At 33.4% G+C, this 21,602-nt stretch overlaps 1 protein-coding gene and 1 long non-coding RNA gene across 2 annotated transcripts; both read right to left on the bottom strand.

Moving 5' to 3' along the window:
- Positions 1–1,042, bottom strand: LOC109335830. The gene is made up of 3 exons (XR_002106265.1): positions 991–1,042; positions 720–829; positions 1–74 (listed from the first exon to the last, which is right to left on the bottom strand). It is a non-coding gene; the product is annotated as an uncharacterized LOC109335830 (long non-coding RNA).
- Positions 12,099–19,228, bottom strand: LOC109336271 (conserved oligomeric Golgi complex subunit 1-like). The gene is made up of 7 exons (XM_019572773.1): positions 18,323–19,228; positions 16,429–17,922; positions 15,594–15,788; positions 14,675–14,955; positions 13,918–14,097; positions 13,507–13,681; positions 12,099–12,732 (listed from the first exon to the last, which is right to left on the bottom strand). Exons 1-7 carry the CDS (start codon positions 19,034–19,036, stop codon positions 12,565–12,567), a joined length of 3,207 nt encoding a protein of 1,068 aa, XP_019428318.1. The 5' UTR covers positions 19,037–19,228; the 3' UTR covers positions 12,099–12,564.

The raw sequence follows: 21,602 nt of genomic DNA, 5'->3' as shown, positions 1-21,602 counted from the left end.
GCCTTACCGGATCTCAAATCAAAGTGAGATGATAGTTGAAATCAGGGATGAATGGTAGAGTTGAACCTGAGTATCTGAAATTGAAAGACATAAAATTAAGGTTTGTAAGAAATTAAGTTAATAAGATATGAAATTTGAGTTTGTGAAGGAATTAAAAAAATACAAGATGAAAGTTGAAATGGAATGACTATTGAGGATGGAAGTAAAATCATGAAAAAAGGCCAAGCATATATAATGATCCACTATTATAATTATTGTTGTAGTAACACTTTCTTTAAAATGAAAATCTATAAATTGAAAATGCAAATTAGACATATTAACTAGATTTGTCAAATAAAGGGAAATTAAAGTTATAAGCATAAGTGGAAATAAATGCTAAAATCAACCACAAATTAAAACACACATTCCTAGCCATTCTTTATCGTCAATTACTACTTGACAATCAAGTCTAAGTTAAATCCTTAAAAAAGTTCAAACTTTATTTTTTTAATAGACAAAAAAATAGTAAAAAAAATATTTAAATCCTTGAAATACTCATTAGATCTATTATTGAAATTAAAATTAAAATAACAATACCTCAAAGGAAGAAAAATAATCAACTCATGACAAAATTGAGTCCCGAGATTTCAGATCCATGTGAGATGAGAGCTAAAACCAGGGATCAAACAAACAAAAACTCAAAATTCTTTAAAAGGAAGAAAAAAGAATCAATAAATTACCAATTGAGTCATGAGATTTCAGATCTATATGAGATGAGAGCTGAAATCAGAGATCGAAGGTTGGATATTGGATCTTGCGTCTATGATGAGATTTGAGAATGTCTGGGTACCTGAAACTAAAAGGCATAAAATTAGGGTTTGTAAGATATTGATTTAATGAGATTAGAAAGCCAACTCTCTCAAATCGAAATCAAGGACTAGATAGTTAAAGTTGAAATGGTTTAACTTTAAGAATTAAAACAAAATCAGGAAAGAGGTGAAAGATCATCACGTTCGAAATCGGAAGCGCTGAATAATGATGAGATCTTCGCCGCAGAGTGGTGAAAATGAAACTGACGAGAAATAGGTCATACTGGATATATTTATATCTACTTAATGGGCCGGGTTAGATCTCTTTACTAGTTTAGGTTAAATTCGACTGATTTGAGAAAATATAGGTTAGATTTTATAATGGTTATACAAAGTGGACCATCAATAGTTTGGTTAAGTTAAACTAGTTGTCTTGAATATGTTTATCCCAAAGTGTCATACAAAATAATTTTAGTGAAGTTTAAATTTCTATATAAGCAATCTTAATTTTTCTACATAAGCAATCTTATTTTTTCTATATTCAAGTCGTTATATCATTTAATTAATATTTGATTAGATACTCTATTTCTTCCAATTCATATGTATTACACAAGTGCCAAGGTAATAATTATTTTATTTTATTTTCTAATCAGGACTACATTACTACCAGCCACTCATGTGTATTTAGCCATGTAAGATAGTCCTTGATGTTTCTCACAGATTCCAAATGTCCATTTAGTATATTAATCAATAAGAATTGAGTATCATAATGATATTTAGACTATTTCATATGTTCCATATTTTTTGATGTTTTTATCTTTTTATATTATTATAAATATTTTAATATTTTAGAAACTCAATGTATAATTATATTTTACTTTTCAATTATACATTTCTTTATTATTCCTTTTTTCATCTCATATTTCTCTATTTTCTTTTTAATTCAGTCTCGAATATGCATAAAATAAGGTTATTCTAGTTAAATTATATCAAAATTTACATTATTTATCGACTTCTTAAATTGTATGTATAACCTTAAACTTCAAAAAAAATAAAACTAATTTATTACCTATATAAAACAAAATGTTCCTCATGACACATGTCACCCTCAACCAATTTTTTTCTTCAAAAACTTATTCCTATGTAACTTCTCATATTGCATCTTCCCTTTTTATATATTGTATAATTTAACAATTTAATGTTAATAATTGATCAATCCATTTATTTTTAAATTATACCCCGCATTAAATAAGATTTCAATCATCTTTCACATTTCGTTCACTTCTCTCTCTCCAGTTTTGTTTCATCTTCTTCTATCCCCTCTTCCATTTTTAAAGTTAGGGATATTAGTTTTAATAAGTTAGAGACATTGACTTTATAAAATTGTTGCATATATATATATATTTAATAATATTAATACTTATATCATTTCAAACCTACGTCAAAATCAATCAATCTCGTATAAGTTCATAGATAACACATGTGCTCATAATAACAAAACAAAAAATATAATCTCGTATATATGCATAGATAACTTATATTGTCTATAATAAATTTTTACTAGATTCCTTTAGGGAGTGGAGCTTTTTGATGGTAGGCTGAGCCACCACGAAAGAAACTTGAATTTCTTCTTAATTTTAGTTTTCACTCTATAATTTTTTCATGCTAATTATAGTTTTTCTATTATTTTTTGTACTACCAATAATATCCTCTCACCTTTTTGAGTAACGAACTAAACTATATTTTCACTTAAAAACGAATTTTATATATTCCTTAGCATCATTTCCTTTATTTAGAAAAAAATGTTCATTTTTCAACTTGTAGATACAATATTATTTTCTGCCTGAGCCCTCACGAAGTCGAATTGGACCCTAAGTGGATCTAGGAACACTTATTTAAGGAGGCAAAGCCCTCTCAATTCCTATTTTATCCATTCAGATACTTGAAGCCGAAGTATATACCATGCTTTAATTCTTATATAATTTATTTAAGTACTTAAAAATCTGAATTAATCAAACAAAATTAACATGTCCTAGAATACTTGTGTTGAGTCACTTTGCAACAAGATCTCAAATGAGGTTATATTTTGATGGATAATAAACATTGTCTATGATTTCATGGATGAAGATCTCATGTCTCTCGATGTCTCCAATTCTGTCCCGGCCAATAATATAATGTCATATAATGTTCCATTTTGTTTTAGTGATGGAAATGAAAGGACACATAAAAATAAATATTTTTTAATAGCATATGTGACACTATACTATTGAGGGGGACATTACTATAGACATCAACTTAGGATAAGTAATTTTCATACCGATTTCATATAGTGCTCTAATAAGTTTCTCAATCGTGCATACAAATAAGCATGATTAATATAAATAATCTCAAAAGTGGAATGAAGGTAGATGATGATTAAGACCAAGTGAAGAGACAATAATACAAATCAAGTCATGAAGTCGTCCATTCAAGTCTCCCAATATTTCAAGAATTTATTGTGGTCAAACCAATGAGGAGCCATAGTAAAGATTCAAGACCTTAAGACTACAGAGAAAAAATCATCTTGGTTGAAGCTATATTCATGAGAGAAAATATGTATGCATTAATAATGTAATAGTTTTTTACATTGTTATCATATCATCCATCATTCATATTCAATCATCATTCACTTTTAAATATAAGTAATACAAATGAATGATGAATGATGTACCACATCACATCAACACTTCCTTCCAAGTCAATTTTGATATACATAGAGTAGAACTCACCAACCTCTCTCATGGGTATAATCATAACAGAGACTAAATAGAATGAAAGAAAAACTTAATGAATCAAAACATTAATAAAACAATTGTAAGTATTTTTGTTTATAAGTCCATAAATAGAATAGAACTAACCAACTTCTATACCTGGTTTGGTTACCTTGTGGTTTTTGTGTAGTTGAGGGTTGGGTGTCATTTTGGAAAGGGAAGGGAAATGAAAGAAGATCTCTTATCCCGATTTGTATCTTATTTACATTCCAGACCAATTAAAATATATTATTCAATTAAATAGAAAAATCATAAAAATAAAATTATATCACTTATTATAAATTTATTGGATAGAGACATAGAGATACAAAGATTTTTGGAACAAATGATATATGTTGAAGGGAAACGTAGTGTTGAGTGGGATAGAGACAAAGATATTGGCGGAGATTATAACAGGTATCTATCATACACCTTCAAGTGTTTATTACATGTACTATCGAGTACCAGCTTATGAATTAAGCTTGGATGAATTAAGTTTCACAAACTTTAGTTTTATTAAACGTGAGTTTGTAGTTTTTTTTATAATTCGTTGTTAATTTTGATTATTGGGAAAATAAACTTAGTTTAGATAATGTTAATCAAACTGACTTTTTACATGTATAATTGTTAGAGTACGTGGTAATATAAACATTAAAGAAAAATAAAACAGTAACTAATATCCCATATTATTTCAGTCAAAGTAGTAGTTAAAAGCTATGGTTTAATTAAGTTTTTGATCCATGGAAGTTAAAGAGTTTTAGTTTAGATCCCACATTTTATTTAACTGATCTCAGTTATTAAAATTATAAAATATTTGGTTTTGGCTCTTAAACTGTTTTATAACTACCGACAGTTATGCCTGATTGTCACCTAAGGTTAACCCAAATCCACCAGAGATTGGTCCAAAAAGACAACATTTAACAACCAACATAGACTTTCATGAGAAGGATCATACCTATTAACTAAGAGACAAATATTTGTTTTTATTTGTATTTTTATGATATAAATATTATTTCATTATATGGAGAAGAATAAAAATGTTTTACTATATCATTTTTTCTATTGTTTTTATAGTTCTTGAGGGAGAGGATCCCAAGTCTTTCACCACAAACAGTGGTTTATTACTACTTCGAAACTGGGATATATAAAGAAAACTTGTATTTTATCACTTCACACTTCTCATTACATTACAACGTATTAAGACATAACCAATGATGCATAATTCATAACAACATGTTAGGTTTTATGCATTCCATCAGTAGCGTGGAATTTGGTTTAGGTGCTTGCCCTTATGCATATTGTGTTTCAAATTGCAGACCACATAAAGTGACGTGGTCATCATATTGTGGTTGCGATGACTAACGCGACTACATCACATTGTAATTGTGGTGTGACACCGAATTACAATGATACGACCACAAGAGCCGTAACACAATTGCATCAGACTGTATTTTGACCACATCAGGCTGCAATGCAACTGCATTAGACCACATCGATATCAAAAATATTTTTTACTCACAAAATAATTCACATCACAACGACCGCTATCCACGTTGCAACAGACGTAATGACCACAATCGCAACAACCACAATTACATCAACAATTTAAAACATTGGTCCTATGTTTCAGGATAGGATAGGTACATACATGAAGATATGTGTATTTAGATTAAATCTAACCTTGTAGATAACTTATAGAGGATAGTTACTTTGAAGATTCCCATTTATGACATCTTCTAAAGCAGCCTCTGGGTCATCATCTAGGAATAAGTAAAAAAGGTGTTGGAGCGGAAGACCCATGGAGAAAATATAATAGAAAAAATGACATCGAGAATTTAATGTGGTTCGGCAATTTGCCTACATCCACAACTGAAGAGCAACAATGATTATTCCACTATGATAAAAAAGATAACTACAAGTGTTTCACTCACTTCCCAAAACCCAAGTACACCCAATTTCACTCTCACTCAAGTATTTCTCACACAATTAGAACAAGAGAACAAGAAGAGAGAATATGCACTAAGTTAAGTATTTGGTGTGTCTTACAATGGCATGAAACACTCCTATTTATAGGCAAAGTTCTTGAAGATTATGTGGCCAAAGGGGGAAAAACATTAATGTTGGTTTCACCATAGCCACTTCTTTTTATTTGGCTAGAAATTCTCCCTTTCTTCAAGATGATCTTTAGGCACTTCTTTTTTGTTTGGCTCAAGAAAGTCTTTTCATCATCTTTTTCTTTTAGCCAATGTTCAATAAATCTCCACATTGGCTAAAAGACTATCATAGTTATTCTCCTGCTACTCTTCTTCATGCTCACTAGAGATTCTGAATATTAATCAAGTCCAGACAATGTCTGAACTTGGTAGTTGGAACTGGCTTCGTCATCATGTCCGCCGAATTATCTACAGTGGGTACTTTCTCCACTCTAACAACTCCTCTCTCCACTATGTCTCTGATAAAGTGTATCCGAACATCAATATGCTTAGTTCTTTCATGATACATTGGATTCTTTGTCAGATGTATAGCACTTTGACTATCACAATAGATGGTTGTTTCTTCGAGTTGTATACTCAACTCTTCAATTAGACCTTTCTCCCAAATGGCTTCCTTTACATCTTTTGTTACTACGATGTACTTCTTTTATGACAGAAAGAATGTCCCCTCGTTTCTATCCCTCTGAATCTCCATTCCCAGAATTTTATTTCCAGCTCCTAAGTCCTTCATTTCAAACTCTGAGCTCAATTGAGCTTTCAAGTTTCTAATTTCTGACATGTTCTTACATGTGATCAACATGTCATCAACATATAAAAGCAAATATATGAATGACTTATTTGCAAGCCTCTTGCAGTAGACACAACTATCATGTTCACTTCTGGAATATCCATTTTCAAGCATGAATGTGTCAAATTGTCAATACCATTGTCTGAAAGGTTGTTTTAGGCCATATAAAGATTTCTTCAGCAAGCAAGCATGATCTTTCATCCCTTGAACTTTAAATCCTTCAAGTTTTTCATGTAGATTTGTTCCTCCAACTCACTATGCAAGAATGTCGTTTTGACATCTAGTTGCTCAAGTTCTAGATCAAAATGAGCTACAATTGCAAGTAGGATGCAAATAGAGCTTTTTTTTTTACCACAGGAGAGAAAACTTCATTGAAATCAATGTCTTCTCTTTGTGCAAAACCTTTGGCCACAAATCGCGCCTTGAATCTTGCATCTTCAACCCCGAGGATTCCTTCCTTATTCTTAAAGACCCATTTGCATCCAACAATCTTTTGAGCCTTCAGCCGCTTCATAAGTATGATTCTTATGAAGAGACTCAATTTCCTTTGTCATGGCAGAAATCCATTTGGAAGCTTCTTTGTTGTCGATAGCTTCTTCATATGACTATGGTTCACAATTACTGATATCATCAGCAACATTTAGAGCGTATGACACCAGATCAGCATATCCATACTTTTCTGAAGGTTTTATATGTCTCATTTGCTTGTCCCTAGCTAACTGATAATATTGTAATTGGGAGATATCATTATTAGTACATGCATCATGTACTTCTTCTTCTTGATCAAGTGTTTTTTCTTTTGTTGGCTCCACCTCAAACTCCATCTTCTCCAAGATATTAGGATCTTCATTTTCACTTGATGACTTTGTATGAGGCTTTAACATTTCAGCTTCATTAAAAAGTAACATCTCTACTAATAATGCACTGTCTTTTCTCTGGCCACCATAACTTATATCCTTTCACACCATCAGGATATCCAAGAAAAATGCATTTCAATGCTCTTGCATCAAGTTTTCCTTCTTTGTTATGAGTATAGACAGGACAATCAAATATTCTCAAATTTTCATAATTTGCCGGAATATCCGACCACATATCTTCTGGAGTTTTGAAACCAATGGTCGTTGATGGACATCTGTTGATCAAGTAACAAGCTGTACTGACAACTTCCGCCCAAAATTCTTTTGGCAATCCAACATTTGACAACATATATCTTGTCCTTTCAAGTAAGGTTCTATTCATTCGTTCTGCAAGTCCATTTTGTTGTGGAGTGTGTCTCACGGTATAATGTCTGACAATACCGTGATCCTTGCAAAAACTTCTGAATTCTCTGCTACAGAATTTTAGGCCATTGTTAGTTTTAAGTCTCTTGATCTTTCACCCGGTTTGCTTTTCGATCAAGGTTTTCCACTGTTTGAACTTGACAAATGCTTCACTTTTGTGTTTCAAAATGAAAATTCACACCTTCCATGAATAGTCATCAATGAATGTTAACATGTATCTAGTACCACCATTAGAAGGTACTTGGGAAGGACCCCACAAGGCAGAATGTACATAATCCAATGTGTCTCTTGTTCGATGAACTGCAGCATTGAATTTTATCTGACATTGCTTTCCGAAAACATAATGTTCACAAAAGTCTACCTTCCCGACTTGTTGACCGCATAGTAATCCTTGTTTGGCCAACTCGACTAGACCTTTTTCACTGACATGATCCATTCTTAGATACCATAGTTTGGTGACATCAGAATCAGATGTTGAGGAGACAACAACAACACCCGTGATTGTGTTTCCTTGTAGCATATTGAGACTATTCTCTTTCTTCCCTTTCATTACAACCATAACGCCTTTAGATATTCTTATAGCTCCACCTTCACCTCTGTAGCTATAAACTTTTGAATCAAGTGTTCCCAAGGAAATCAGATTTTTCTTCAATTCTGGAACATGCCTTACATCTGTCAACGTCCTTACGATTTCGTCGAACATCTTGATTCTAATTGTGTCGATGCCAATGACCTTGCAGGGAGTATTATTTCCCAAAAGGACCTTGTCCCCATCTAAGGGTTGGTAAGTGGAAAATCAATCCTTAATGTGACACATGTGATATGAGCATCCAGAATCAAATATCCATTCATCTTTTGAGTCGTGCTCTAAGACTATTAGTGCATCTGCATTATCATAGCCATTTGCTACAACTGCATCTCCATATTCATAAATTTTTTCCTTGCCTTTGCACTATGGACAATTCTTTCTTATATGCCCCTCCTTGTGACAGTCAAAGCATTTATACTTTCTAGGTTTTGCTTTAGACTTGGACCTAGATTTTCCTCTTTCACCAAATTGATTTCGCTTATCTGTTCTTCCTCTAGCAAAAAGACTATCATCTGAGCCTTCAGATCTCGAACCTGATACTCTTTTCTTCAGTTCTTTCGAGTGCAATGCCGCATTTACTTCGTCCAAGGTCAGATCTTCTCGATCATACATCATGGTGTCGATGAAGTGCTCGTAAGAACTTGGAAGGGAACATAGTAGAAGAATTGTTTGGTCTTCATCTTCAATTTTAACATCAATATTCTTTAGATCAAGAATAATTTTGTTAAATTCATCCAGATGATCTTTTATGGGCTTTCCTTCCTGCATTTGAAGAGTATATATTCTTTTCTTCAAATACAGATTGTTAGTGAGTGACTTCGTCATGTACAGGCTTTTCAGCTTCAACCATAATGAAGCAACTGTAGTTTCATCTGACACTTCTCATAGAACTCCATCTCCCAAGCACAACAAAATTGCACTATGTGCTTTTTCCAACTTTTCATCTTTCTCGTCCTCAGTTAGATTCTCTGGTAACTTGTTTTTACCTTCCAAGGCTTTGCCCAAGCCTTGATGAACTAATAGAGCTTTCATCTTCAATCGCTAAAGGTTGAAATCATTTTATCCATTAAATTTCTCCAAATCAAATTTAGCACTCGCCATGATAACTGTATACCGAAACAATATCGTAGTCCGTGAACATACACCAGGAAAGTTTCCAGGAAAGAGAGGTGGGTCTTAACAGACACGCTTAAATACCAGGTCTTTCCTAAGATAGAACTTTCCTAGACATGCACTTTCACACTATTATACCTTTCTAGTAACATGAACAATTCTTTTCTGGTGTGTAAGATCAGACAATGCTGCGAACATAGAGCATACTAAGAATTTTCTTTTAGATCGTGCGGCTTAGCATGCAAGAGCTCTTCGAGCTCTGATACCAGTTTGTTGGAGCGGAAGACCCATGGAGAAAATATAATAGAGAAAATGACACCGTGAATTTAATGTGGTTCGACAATTTTCCTATGTCCACAACTGAAGAGCAACAAGGATTATTCCACTATGATAAAAAAGAGAGCTACAAGTGTTTCACTCACTTCCCAAAATCCAAGTACACCCAATTTCACTCTCACTCAAGTATTTCCCACACAATTAGAACAAGAGAACAAGAAGAGAGAATATGTACTAAGTTAAGTATTTGGTGTGTCTTACAATGACATGAAACACTCCTATTTATAGCCAAAGCTCTTGAAGATTATGTGGTCCAAGGGAAAAGAGCATTAATGTTGGTTTCACCATAGCCACTTCTTTTTACTTGGCTAGAAATTCTCCCTTTCTTCAAGATGATCTTTAGCCACTTCCTTTTTGCTTGGCTCAAAGAAAGTTTTTTCATCATCTTTTTCTTTTAGCCAATATTCATGCAATAGTAACAACTAACAAGTAAACTACAGAAATAGGCTTTTTGAGAGTAAGAGTATACTCCAATTGCAATAAAAACTTTATGGAAGTCATTTGTATCATACTTTCAATCATGGATTCAATTTTCTCCATCTCTTCTGTGTTTTAACTCAAAAAAGAGTTTGAGTTACTACTACAATAAGCCATTTCATTTTGTTGGCTTCTTTAATGTTATGAAATAGCAAGAGTATTGTTTATCATTGAATGCATTATGGGGAAGTTGATCGTTGAAATGATAATTGATACAACAAAATTGAAATATACCAATTATTTTTTTAAATTAGAATTGTTAAAAGAGGTCTATGGAACTCTATGGGTACTTGCCCCTATTTTTACTCTTGTATTATGAATCACAATAAGTGTACTAGTAATTGTATGGTTAGAAAGAGAGATATTCGCAGTGATACAACAACGTATTAGACCATAATACGTTGGTCCTTTGGGAGTTTTTCAAGCTCTATCAAATGAAACAAAACTACTTTTCAAAGAGAATCTTATTTCATCTAGGGGAGATATTCGTTTATTCAGTATCAGACCATCCATATCAGACATATCAACTCTAATAAGTTATTCAGTAATTCCTTTTGACTATAACTTTGTTTTATCTGATCTCAATATTAATGTTTTTTTATGGATTGTTATTTCAAGTATAAATGCATATCTCCCATCGGACTTCTTATGTCAGGATATAGATCAAATAATAAATAATCCTTTTTTGGTGGTCTACCAGCTTACTCTTGGTTTATTTTAAAATAATATGAAATAATAAAAAGAAATAGTAAAGAAAATACTAGAAGAATGCTCGGAAATAAGAACAACACTTCTTGAGATGTGGCCCAATAGGAAGAAGGATTTTATAGTGGGAAGGTCGATGCTCACCACATGATTGCGCGACACGACAAGACTTATGTTCAGACTTATAAATCTTTTTTTAAAGAATCTGTCTATTTTTAATAAAAATAGATCACTGTAGCATGTTCTCACGCATCATCACGCATCTGTCACATGTTATGAACGTTAGGCACATATCTACACAAATTTTGAACGTTGAATATCCGCCATCGTACATCTCGTTGATACAATTCATCAACATGACTATATATTTCATTGTAGTTGACTCAAACTCAAGAATAATGTTGTGTCCACAATAAATAGGTTATAATAAACAAGTGAGAACTGTAGTCTAAAAAAGAGAATAATTATGGAATATGATCAATTCCGTGAAGAGCATTATATTTATTAATTTATATCTCCTCCAATAAATTAAAGCTGTTAGATATATGTAGAATCATGTCAGTAATGGGTCTAATTGATATAATTTAAGTGTGGTATAAATTGATTACTCCTCCATTTATATTTAACACAAGGATGCTCCATATATATTTGATACAACATGCTTATGCCTTCTTTAGCTTCACAAAAGTGTGTGGCCGAAAAATAAGTTAATATTATTATAAGCATGGAGCATTTTTTCTTTAGGTTTAAAGATTTTAATAGCAAAAACACATCATAAATTTATGAATATGAAAACACTACAACTTATATCTTTCATGCACTCAATTCATTCAACGGGTATTCTATCCAATGATATAAGGATCAGACTTACGACCCAATCAGTCTGATTGTTAACCTAACCAAACTTACAAATAGCTATAGTTCACACTCTTAATCTAGTGAGAAGTTTAGTTTAACCACTTTGGATCGTAAAATTTTTAGCCTAACCTAATTAATACAGAATGACTCACCAAACTAACCAAATAATTCATTTGAAATAAAAAAAATGAAGACAATAATTTGTTGTTCTACTTCTTTCCCATCAAAAAAAAAACTAAGAGACATTACTACAGTATAATTATAATTATTCATTATATATAACTTCACCCGATCCAACTGAATGATTTAACCATTAAACCTTATACAGAACCCATTTCCATTTAATGTCCAGCTCGAGTTTTAATTCCAGCATATAGTTACATAGTAATTGGAACAATATTTTATTAAAAAATAAACAGTTTGATTGAATTTATACAACTAATATAGACCAAAAATTAGAACCATAGAATACAGTACCCACGAATCAAGTTGCTCTCAACTCTGACATTAGCAAGAACCAGTTTCAGGTTCCTTGAACCAAATAATGATATCCCAATATAAATCCGCCATCAACACTATTTTTGCTCTTCAATCTGTTCTCAAGTTTCCTCAGGCTTACAATTTTGGCATTTATCACAGTTCAGAGAAATTTCCAAGCCAAATGATCTTTAACCCCACTCAACATTAAGAAACTTCATTCCATTTCCTTCAGATATTGAATGCCTGGAGCTGCAGAATATGATCATGATGTTTGTCTAGTTAGGTGGTGGCATGTATGACAAAGGTGGAAGGTTGGGAAGGTTTTATGACAACAATCACACTTTATAATAAATGGATTTTCTGAAATATCATGAATCTGATCTTGGAGCTGTGAAAGATGAAAGAAGACCAGCAGCCTGAGCAGGTAGAATATCTCCAAATGTGGACATAGCTGATCTATCCTTAAATATTCCAACTTGCCCATCAGTTAGTATGGATCCCAGTTTAAAAGTACTCTCCCCAAACCTGCTTCCAACCTAGAAGAAAGATTAAAAGAATTACATCGAATATCTAGAAATCTATGCCAATCAGACAACGTATTCTAAATCCAAATTAGATAATAAGAGTGGTGAAGTATCTGTATCATGACAAATTCTATTAAGACATTATATAACTCAGTCAGTCATGTAATGATCATTCATGATAAGTTGCTTCCAAAATTACCATATGCAGCTTATATTGCAAACAACATACAGTAAAATCGACTTGGTCAAGCAATACGGTATGATAATAACAACCATAAAGCATGAGAAGAAATAATTACCCATATTTCGCTACAACTTATAAAGAAATTGCTCAACAAATCAGGAACCGGTGAGATAACTTTCAAATGATTTAAAGGCATGTGCTCAACCTTAGCTTTGATCCCAAACAAGCATTATAGCACAACGAAATTAATAGACAACAAACATTAAAAGATGTAAGCAAGATGAAATTTAAGTATTACATGGGATTTATTTTTAACAATTCAAACCATAATGTATTACTAATATTCATTTGGCTTATGGATTGAATAAAACAGTTGCTCCGTGTATAAAGCAACTTGTCTTTAGAAAGAAGAGAACACATCAGTGTGGCTGCTCAAATGGATAGAGTCCATCATAGCGCCATAAAAATGTATGATATGCAAATGCAAGAAGTTGTGGAGTATCAAATCTCAAAATTTTAGAACAAATTCCAAGAATACGACAGTGACCAGCATTAGACTGCGCTAAGGAAAGATATAGCACCCAAATTTGATAAGGACTTACTTGCATGAAAGACTTCAGGAATGGTGCTGCCACCCCAAGACTTGAGTTGTCATCCAAATTTATCTTCTGAGGAAGTTGGCCATTTGTAATAGAGTTCCATGAACTTCTTGAAGATATATCATTTGAAGATGGAAAAATTGTCTTCTTTGTCCCTCTAGAGGATAATGCTGGAGCACTGCAATTACCAAGATCTAAGTTTGTAAATAGCAAATGACATTGTAGGGTAATAGTTACTCGCATTGGAACATTAACAGGTTTCTCAAAAAAGTATGATAAAAATAGTCATTCAATAAACCATTGATTTTAAGCTAAACCAAGTTAAATACATAGAATGATGGTAAGTGAGACAAGCATGTAGTTGTGTCATGAAATGATGGAAAAAGCACAAGTAAGATGCATGATGAAACTGACCTGATGGGGAGGTATTTAAAGCGGGGAACTGTAGAACACCTCAGAATATTAGACTCTGAATTAGTAGGCAGTTTTTGAACAGTGTCTGTGTACATCCGGTTAAGTTGCACAAAGAAACCAAAGAGGACAGCATGTCGTAGGTATGATTGCCTCTCATTCTCCCAGAGATATGGCTCATACCTTTTAAGATATCAAGTTAGTGAAGAAAATATTACCAGATCAGAAACATAAAAAATTGAGAAGACCGTACAGAAATCACTAGAAGGATAAACTATCACCCACTACCAATTTAACTAAGTGCAAGAAATGCACAGTAATATTATTTTTTTCAACTATGAATTTTGTACTACATTCACACTATATTATTTCAACCTCCCAGATTGCAAAAAACTCAGCCTTAAGAATGTTATGGATCTGTTCCTGCATTAGGAATTGTGATGTTTATTGCTTAACATGAATAATGAATCTTCCAAATTCAAGACACCTGCACAGCCTAGAGAGCTCATTTCCATAATTATTTTCTTTGACTAAACTATTTCGCTCAAACTTGTTGGAAATTTGTGCCCTTAGTGTAATTTCCCTTTTCCTCTACTTTTATTTTCTTCTAAACTTATCTATTTAGTTATTTTCTTGCAGGTGTAATTATCACATAAGCCATGTGTGCATGGACAGCACTCACTAATCACTATGGTCCTTTCAGTATACTGTTATATTTAAGAAAAAAGAAAGATAAACCTTGAAGAGTGAGAAAGCTTACGTAAGCCAGTCTATTGGGTCCACCCTCTGAGAAAGGCGATTTAACAACCGATCTGAACGTTCTCTAATGGCTGAGGTCGGCAAACTTTGGTCCTGCTTCCTTCTAACAGGAAACTTAGGCTTCAGGTTGCTAGATAATTCCCCAACAGAATTTAAATCACCACCAGAGAGAACATCAGTGGCAAATTTGACATCTAACAAAAGCTGTAGAACTCCTTTTTCTGACACTTGTTGAGAGCCACCTTCGTCTTTGGAAAGGAAGTCCTCAAATATTCCAATTACCTGTATAATAAAAAACAGTCATTGTAGATATACATAATACATATACAAGCACATACACACAGTTATTGAAATAATAATAATAGTATGATCATCCTCTGCTACTCTAAGATCCTTGTGCCATAGGGCCACAACTCCTGTGTACCTCCTTAAATTTTAACAATCAACTATCTCAAAGTGAATCCAAGAATACCAACCTCCATTCTACGTACACCTACAAAGTAAGTAGCACACACCACACACTTGAAGAAGAATTTAATAAGGATTATAAGTTCAATTTATCTTTAGCTTGGGAATCTACAACTAAAAAGACACTCATAAAGATAATGGCTACAATGATAGTTGAGAAACCACCAGAGGTCACAGAATGATAGTCATATTAATTGTTAGCAAAAGGAAAGATTGCAGACAGAGTGGGCAGACTTTCCGCATTCTTAGTTCTCATCTTGTTCTCATTTGCTTCTTGTATTCAATGATTTTGAGAATATATTATCATTGCTGCCATCGACTCCTTTTCTCTTCAATGAAAAATCTTTTTTCTATAAAAATGTGTTACCAAAAGGAATGACAGGAAAAATAAAATAAAGAGTCTCTAGTGGATTTGAAGATCACGTGAACTGACACATCAATAGAAAACTTACCTTTTCCAAAAGTCGTGATGCAAGTTTATGCAAAATCTTCTTGTCAATTACATGACCTCCAACTTGATGAACTTCTTCACAAGCTCTAAAAAGGAATGAGATGACATACAGAGAAGGCATAGACGGCAGTGATATTTTCATCTCTGATTGGTTTTCATCAGACTGGTCTTGCTTGACTATAGTATCCTCCCAGCCCTGTTCACAAACAAAAATGAACAAGCTTTTAAACTGAAGGCCAAAAGATCTTGATTGGCATATCACAAACAGGTCAGACTAACAGAAATAGGAATCAATATCTATACCATTATATTAATAAAGGGGATTGGCAGTTAGTCGGCATATTTTAGCTTTGCCCTATTTTACCCTTACTAATAATTTATATTTCCAACTTATATTCTATTATCGTTACCATTAATAATCAATTTTATATATTTTATTTTTAAAATTTTTGTCTATATAACTTTTAATTATGGAAGTATCAATCAATATATTAAGATTATTGAAGTAAAAAAAATGTAGATCGACAGGCACTGTAGTGACTATCAAAAGACTAGTAATAATAATCATAATATTGTGCTATTACAACATTAACTGAAGTTGATGACACCTACTACCTTTCAAAAAGGCAAACATAAGATTAGCTGGTTCTATATTAAAAGGCTGGAAGTTTTTCATTCCGCATATCACTGAAAGATGGAAACCATCCAAATATTATCAAACAAAGGATAAGCGCTGGAAAACTAATAGGATATCAGCATAAGAAAAAAACAAGCTTAAGCCACCACAGTCATAAAAACGAAATAAAACAAATAGGGGAAAGGCAAATGGCACTTACCCTCCAGGCTGTACTCAAAGATAAGGCATCGTCTTGTTTAAGATCCTGAGAGACAATAGCAGAAAGTTCATCAGATAGCCATAATATCCACAAGTTGTAAGCTCTAATGCAAAGATCGCCTATAGTTCTATTTAGCTCTTCCAATTCATTGCTTGCTCCTTCTCTTGCTCCAAGCAAAGCAGCTGAGGCAGAAGAATGTTGTCTTCTAGATCCAAGACCCCTTTGTTTTCCCGGACTATCACAGACACTAGAATCACTTCCAAAACGTGAATGTTTCACCAGAGATGGTAATTTACCAGTAGCAGCTGTATTTCCACTGACCCAAAATCTTGGAGAACCAAGTATCAAGGGTATATGTTTAGAATGGTTTTGGAACGCAAACAATAGTCGTCCAATGAAAAGAGACTTCTCAACAGTAACAGTTGTAGGCACCTCCTTGTCACCGTTTTCCATTGATCCATATAAACTATCAACTTCTTTTTTCATTGCCATCAATATAGCAGACAGGCACTCATAACATTTGCTCTGAAGATAGGGTGCCAGATCCTTCAATCTTCGAGAGGCCTTTGGAGATTCTAAGAAACTTAAAAGATCCTCAAGAATGCTCTGACAAGAAACATCAACTGCATCCCTAATTCGACTTACTTCAGGACCAAAATAGGCATTAAGACAAGTCTGAAATTCATTATCTTCAGGCAGGGCTTTGAACCCAGAAGCAACTCCAGTTTTTCTGCCAGTGGATTCGAAAAACCAAACACCACCAGCCCTAGAAAGTCTGTTCAAATACCCCTGAACGTCATTCTGCTTGGCAAAAGAATCACCTACTGTAGAAATTGAGTTCACCACGTCAACAGTACCAGTTAGCTCCCTAAACCTCAAGTCAATGATTGCTTCCATCCTACCAACAAAAGCATCCTCAAAAATCTCATCCCAAAGATCAGAATCATCTTCCAAAACGAGTTCCCGAATCCTACTCCAAGGCATCTCAATCTCAGACCCAAAGACACTCTTGAGCCATTCTAGACTCCCTTGCAGGACTTGTTTACTTTCCATTGTCTCTCTTATTGATTTCTCAGCAGAAGCTAGATCCTGGCCACTACCAATGGCGTCGATCAAATTTTTTCCACTTATCTTGTTTACACACTCCCTTAACCAAGTAAAACAAGTATCAGCAATGTAACGTTTATCAAGCATTACCATGATGGATTCCAGTTTATCTCGAAATGACTTCCAAAGCCTAACTTCTTCGTCGGGATTGGGAATCCCACCAAACAATTGTGATGCCGGAGGAGATCCCAAAATAACTTTGTAGAAAAGGGGCATGTCATTCAACACTTGCAAAAATAACTCACCCACCTGACCCACAGTGATCTGAATTATACCTAATACATCACACAAGAATGAAACCACCACAGAGGAAGCATCACCAGAACCAGCATTACCCAAAACATGTGATATCCATGACTTCCTTGATTCCAGAAACAAGTCCAACACCTGTTTTCATCAACAAGCAGTTTCAAACAATCAAATGACAAATAAACACCTACCCACATCTCAAATCACAATAAATCTACAAAAATCAAAGCAATAACACACTCTCTTACAACCTAATTCCCAATCCACACTCAAAACAACTCCACACCATTCTACTATACCTTTTTTTCAATCTCCGAACCACATCTCAAAATAAGACAAATCTACAAACTCAAACCAATTCCACACTGAAAACAACTCCATACCAATGAACATTTCTACTATACCTACATTTTATCAACAAATCATTTTATAACCACCAATTACCAAATTAATAACTAAGCTCCTAACCATATCTCAAATCAGATAAAGCATCTACAAACTCAAACCAACTACACACTCTTTCACTCTCAACTCATACCTGTTTCGGCTCAAGCTCATCAATGACACCAACAGCAGCCAGCGCATCCGCATAAGCCGCAATAGGAAGGCCGCGATCCAGCAACCGGTCACGACTCCGCTGCGAGATCTGCACCTTGAAGCTCTCAACGATCTGCCACTGATGTTGAAGCAAAGGAAAATTCAACAATATCTTATTCTTCTGCTCATCACCATCGTCTTCGAAAAGACAATGGTGCACGTGCTTGGCACGCACGTACCGTGAAGCTGCCTCGAGGAACATCGTTTCATCGAGGCAGCCCCATATATTCTCCGGAGTATCGACGAGATACTTGACACGGCACGCGATGCCGTAGGTCCAGGCTCGGGGCTGGGAATGGAGATTGGTTTGGGAATTGGAAATTGAATTGGATTGGGATTGAGAGAGGGAGCGAATGCGGTCGTGGATGGCGGCGATGTTGGCGGAGATGGAAGTAGAGGATGATTTCATGCGCACGATGGAGTCGGCGGAGTCGATGAGGTCGCGGTAGCGGTTACCGACGAGTTGCCGGAGCTCTTCTTTTTTGTCCTCGATCTGTTTTCGCGTTGTGGATTCAGTTTTACGGATCTCGGTGATGAGTTTGGAGCGGAAGAGGGATTCGGCATCTCGGTAGCCTATGGTAGAATTGGAAATGCGGTGGTCGTCGGAATGAGGTGGCGGCGGGGTTGCCGCCGTTGATGGAGATGATACTCTCATGGTTGGTTGTGGTGGTGGTTAGGGCATTGACGGTGGTGCGGTGAAGAATGATGGCGGAGGACGGTGGGGGAAGAGTGAGGAATGAGAAGAATGGTTACTTAGGCAAGGGAGGAGAGAGGATCAAGGTTTATTAAGATCATTTTTTAGATTTAAGAAAAGTTTAACGTCGTCGTTTTCTGGTGCCAAAACCCAAAATAGCTACAATATCATCGTGTTTGGGTGTTCCTTTCAAACATTTAAAAAATATTTATTTTGTTCAAAAATAATATATACACCGATAGTATATAAGTTTTATATACTATCATTGTATTATTTGTTATTAATATTTAACTATTATTGATTTATCAAAAAAAAATTAAATAATTGTGGATGATGAGTACATGTGTATGAATATTTACACTTTCACATAAATTTCACACTCATAATAATAACTTTATACTAATATTTTTATAAATTTATTTATTTTAATAAATATTTATATAATATAGTTTTGTTATATTATATACTAGTGTGTCGATTGGTACTTTGTGTCTGTGGTATTGGGTTCAATTATTCAATCATAGTAATCATGTCAATAAATTTAAATTTTAACACTTTTAGGGTTAGTTTGGGAGTTGGATTTTAGAGGGGAAGGAAGGGAAAAAGAAGGTTTGAGAGTCTTCTCACAAGTGTATTTCATAGCTCCCAAACATTCTCTTTCCCTTCCTTCCCCTCCAAAATCCAACTCCCAAACTAAGCCTTAGTATTAATCTATGCAGATATGTTCAAGTGTAAAAATAGTAGTGGGCTCAAATGCAGGATGCTACGACTTTTTTAGTTTCTTTTAAATAGTTTTCTCACACTCATATGCAATCAAATATTTGCTTCAGGAATTATTGTTTTGTTCAATTTCTATAATTAATAAAATAATTTAATCTCTAATCAAGTATAGATATTAGACATGTAGCACTAGGCTATATTTAACTCAAATTACTATATTTGACATTTATAGCATATACAATACACATTACAAACAATAGGAAAACGAGTTGACACACACGAGAGTGTCTATCAATACGCTAGGTCGAATCACCCCTGTAAATTTATTGAGGAGTTACAGATGAATAAATTTGGAATATGAAAAATTATGCCATAATAATCATTTGTAGTTTTGGCTCTATATATAGTATATATATATATATATATAGTATAGTATAGTATAGGAGTTTATGATGGTTATTAATTGAGGAGTTACAAAAGGGTAATTTAGAATTTGAAAAATTATGTCATGTTAGTTATTGTAGTTTTGGCTTTATATATAGTATATATAGTATAAATAATCTATTTTACTATTATTCTCGTAATAAACTTTATTATTTATATCATATTTATATTTTATTATTTGTTACAAAAAAAAAATATAGAATTAAACATAAAAATACCTCATAAGATTAAAGATATTGTTAAATAAAACAACAAGAACTTGATGGAATAGTATAGTGTAAGATCTTATTATATCTCTAAGTGTTGAACTACATCAAAAATTGACAATTCAATTATTATGAACAATACTTATAACATCACTTATATTGCTTAGCTAGCCAATAATATTTTTCCGAACAATTTGAAGCAATGTTGTGAAACATGAACTCAACATTAAAATGGAAGAAGTTCCTCACAGACCAAATGATTTCATATATAATTAATAATTTTTATCAATAAATATATAATTATATATAAATATAATTTTTTATGTAATTAATAATTATGTATAAATATATTGAAATAACATCTCTAAATGTTTTTTTGGACGGGAGTAAAACAAAAGATTAGAGTAGTCTTTTGTTCTTTTTTTCAATTTTAAGTAAATTGTCTAGTTTACTTTCCGGGTTATTCCTGTTTAACCGGGTTTAACACATTCGGACCAGAATTTTATCGGTTCAAAACAGTCCAACTCTCATTCAGTTAAAACTACAAACCAAAACCGTTTTCAAGTCTAATCAGTGGTCAAACCGATCAGACTGTCTAGTACAGTGTGATTCTCAAAACACTAATTTGAAGACTTAAGTACTTAATCAAAACTTTTGATTTTGGGCTTTTTTGGGTGAGTTTGCCCCATCAGCTGCATTACTTGTCTTGCCTATTCAGTCCAAATACTTAATAACATTGCATGCTAATTCATTAGCCCAAAGATTTCTCTTTCCCTGAGAATGCATTTACTTGAAACTATGTGTCTACGTGCATGCGAACTAGAAAAGAATATTAGTCAGTCCCTGCTTGATATGATGACTTTGGCAGAAAGCTTAATGCTGAACTGTCAAGACATGAATTGATGGCTTCTTAGCACTTACATATGATGAATTGTCTGTTGATTGAGAGGCTGAAAGTTCTATTGTATTTACATGTTTAAGCTCTTGAGGTTTGTAATTTTTTGGTGATATAAAATTTACATCATAAATCATGTACAAATTTCATTTTCTTTATTAGAAAAAGACGTATACAATAATAGTGTAAAAAAATTCATACAATATCATTAGGTCTTACAAAAAATAATACAAATAAATAATAAATGATACATTTATTATAT

Source organism: Lupinus angustifolius, chromosome LG20 (assembly GCF_001865875.1).
Source record: "Lupinus angustifolius cultivar Tanjil chromosome LG20, LupAngTanjil_v1.0, whole genome shotgun sequence".
Classification (NCBI taxonomy): domain Eukaryota; kingdom Viridiplantae; phylum Streptophyta; class Magnoliopsida; order Fabales; family Fabaceae; genus Lupinus; species Lupinus angustifolius.
Note: the sequence above shows the minus strand (reverse complement) of the source record. Positions and strands in the feature narration are given on the sequence as shown.

What these genes read in the sequence shown, in the direction of transcription:
- LOC109336271 (XM_019572773.1), bottom strand. Translation starts at nt 19,036, where the DNA reads ATGAGAGTATCATCTCCATCAACGGCGGCAACCCCGCCGCCACCTCAT. An exon ending in GACCCAATAGACTGGCTTAC is followed by an intron (nt 14,098 to 14,674) that starts GTAAGCTTTCTC and finishes ATATCTTAAAAG; the next exon opens with GTATGAGCCATATCTCTGGG. An exon ending in TCCTGAAGTCTTTCATGCAA is followed by an intron (nt 12,733 to 13,506) that starts GTAAGTCCTTAT and finishes TCTTTCTTCTAG; the next exon opens with GTTGGAAGCAGGTTTGGGGA.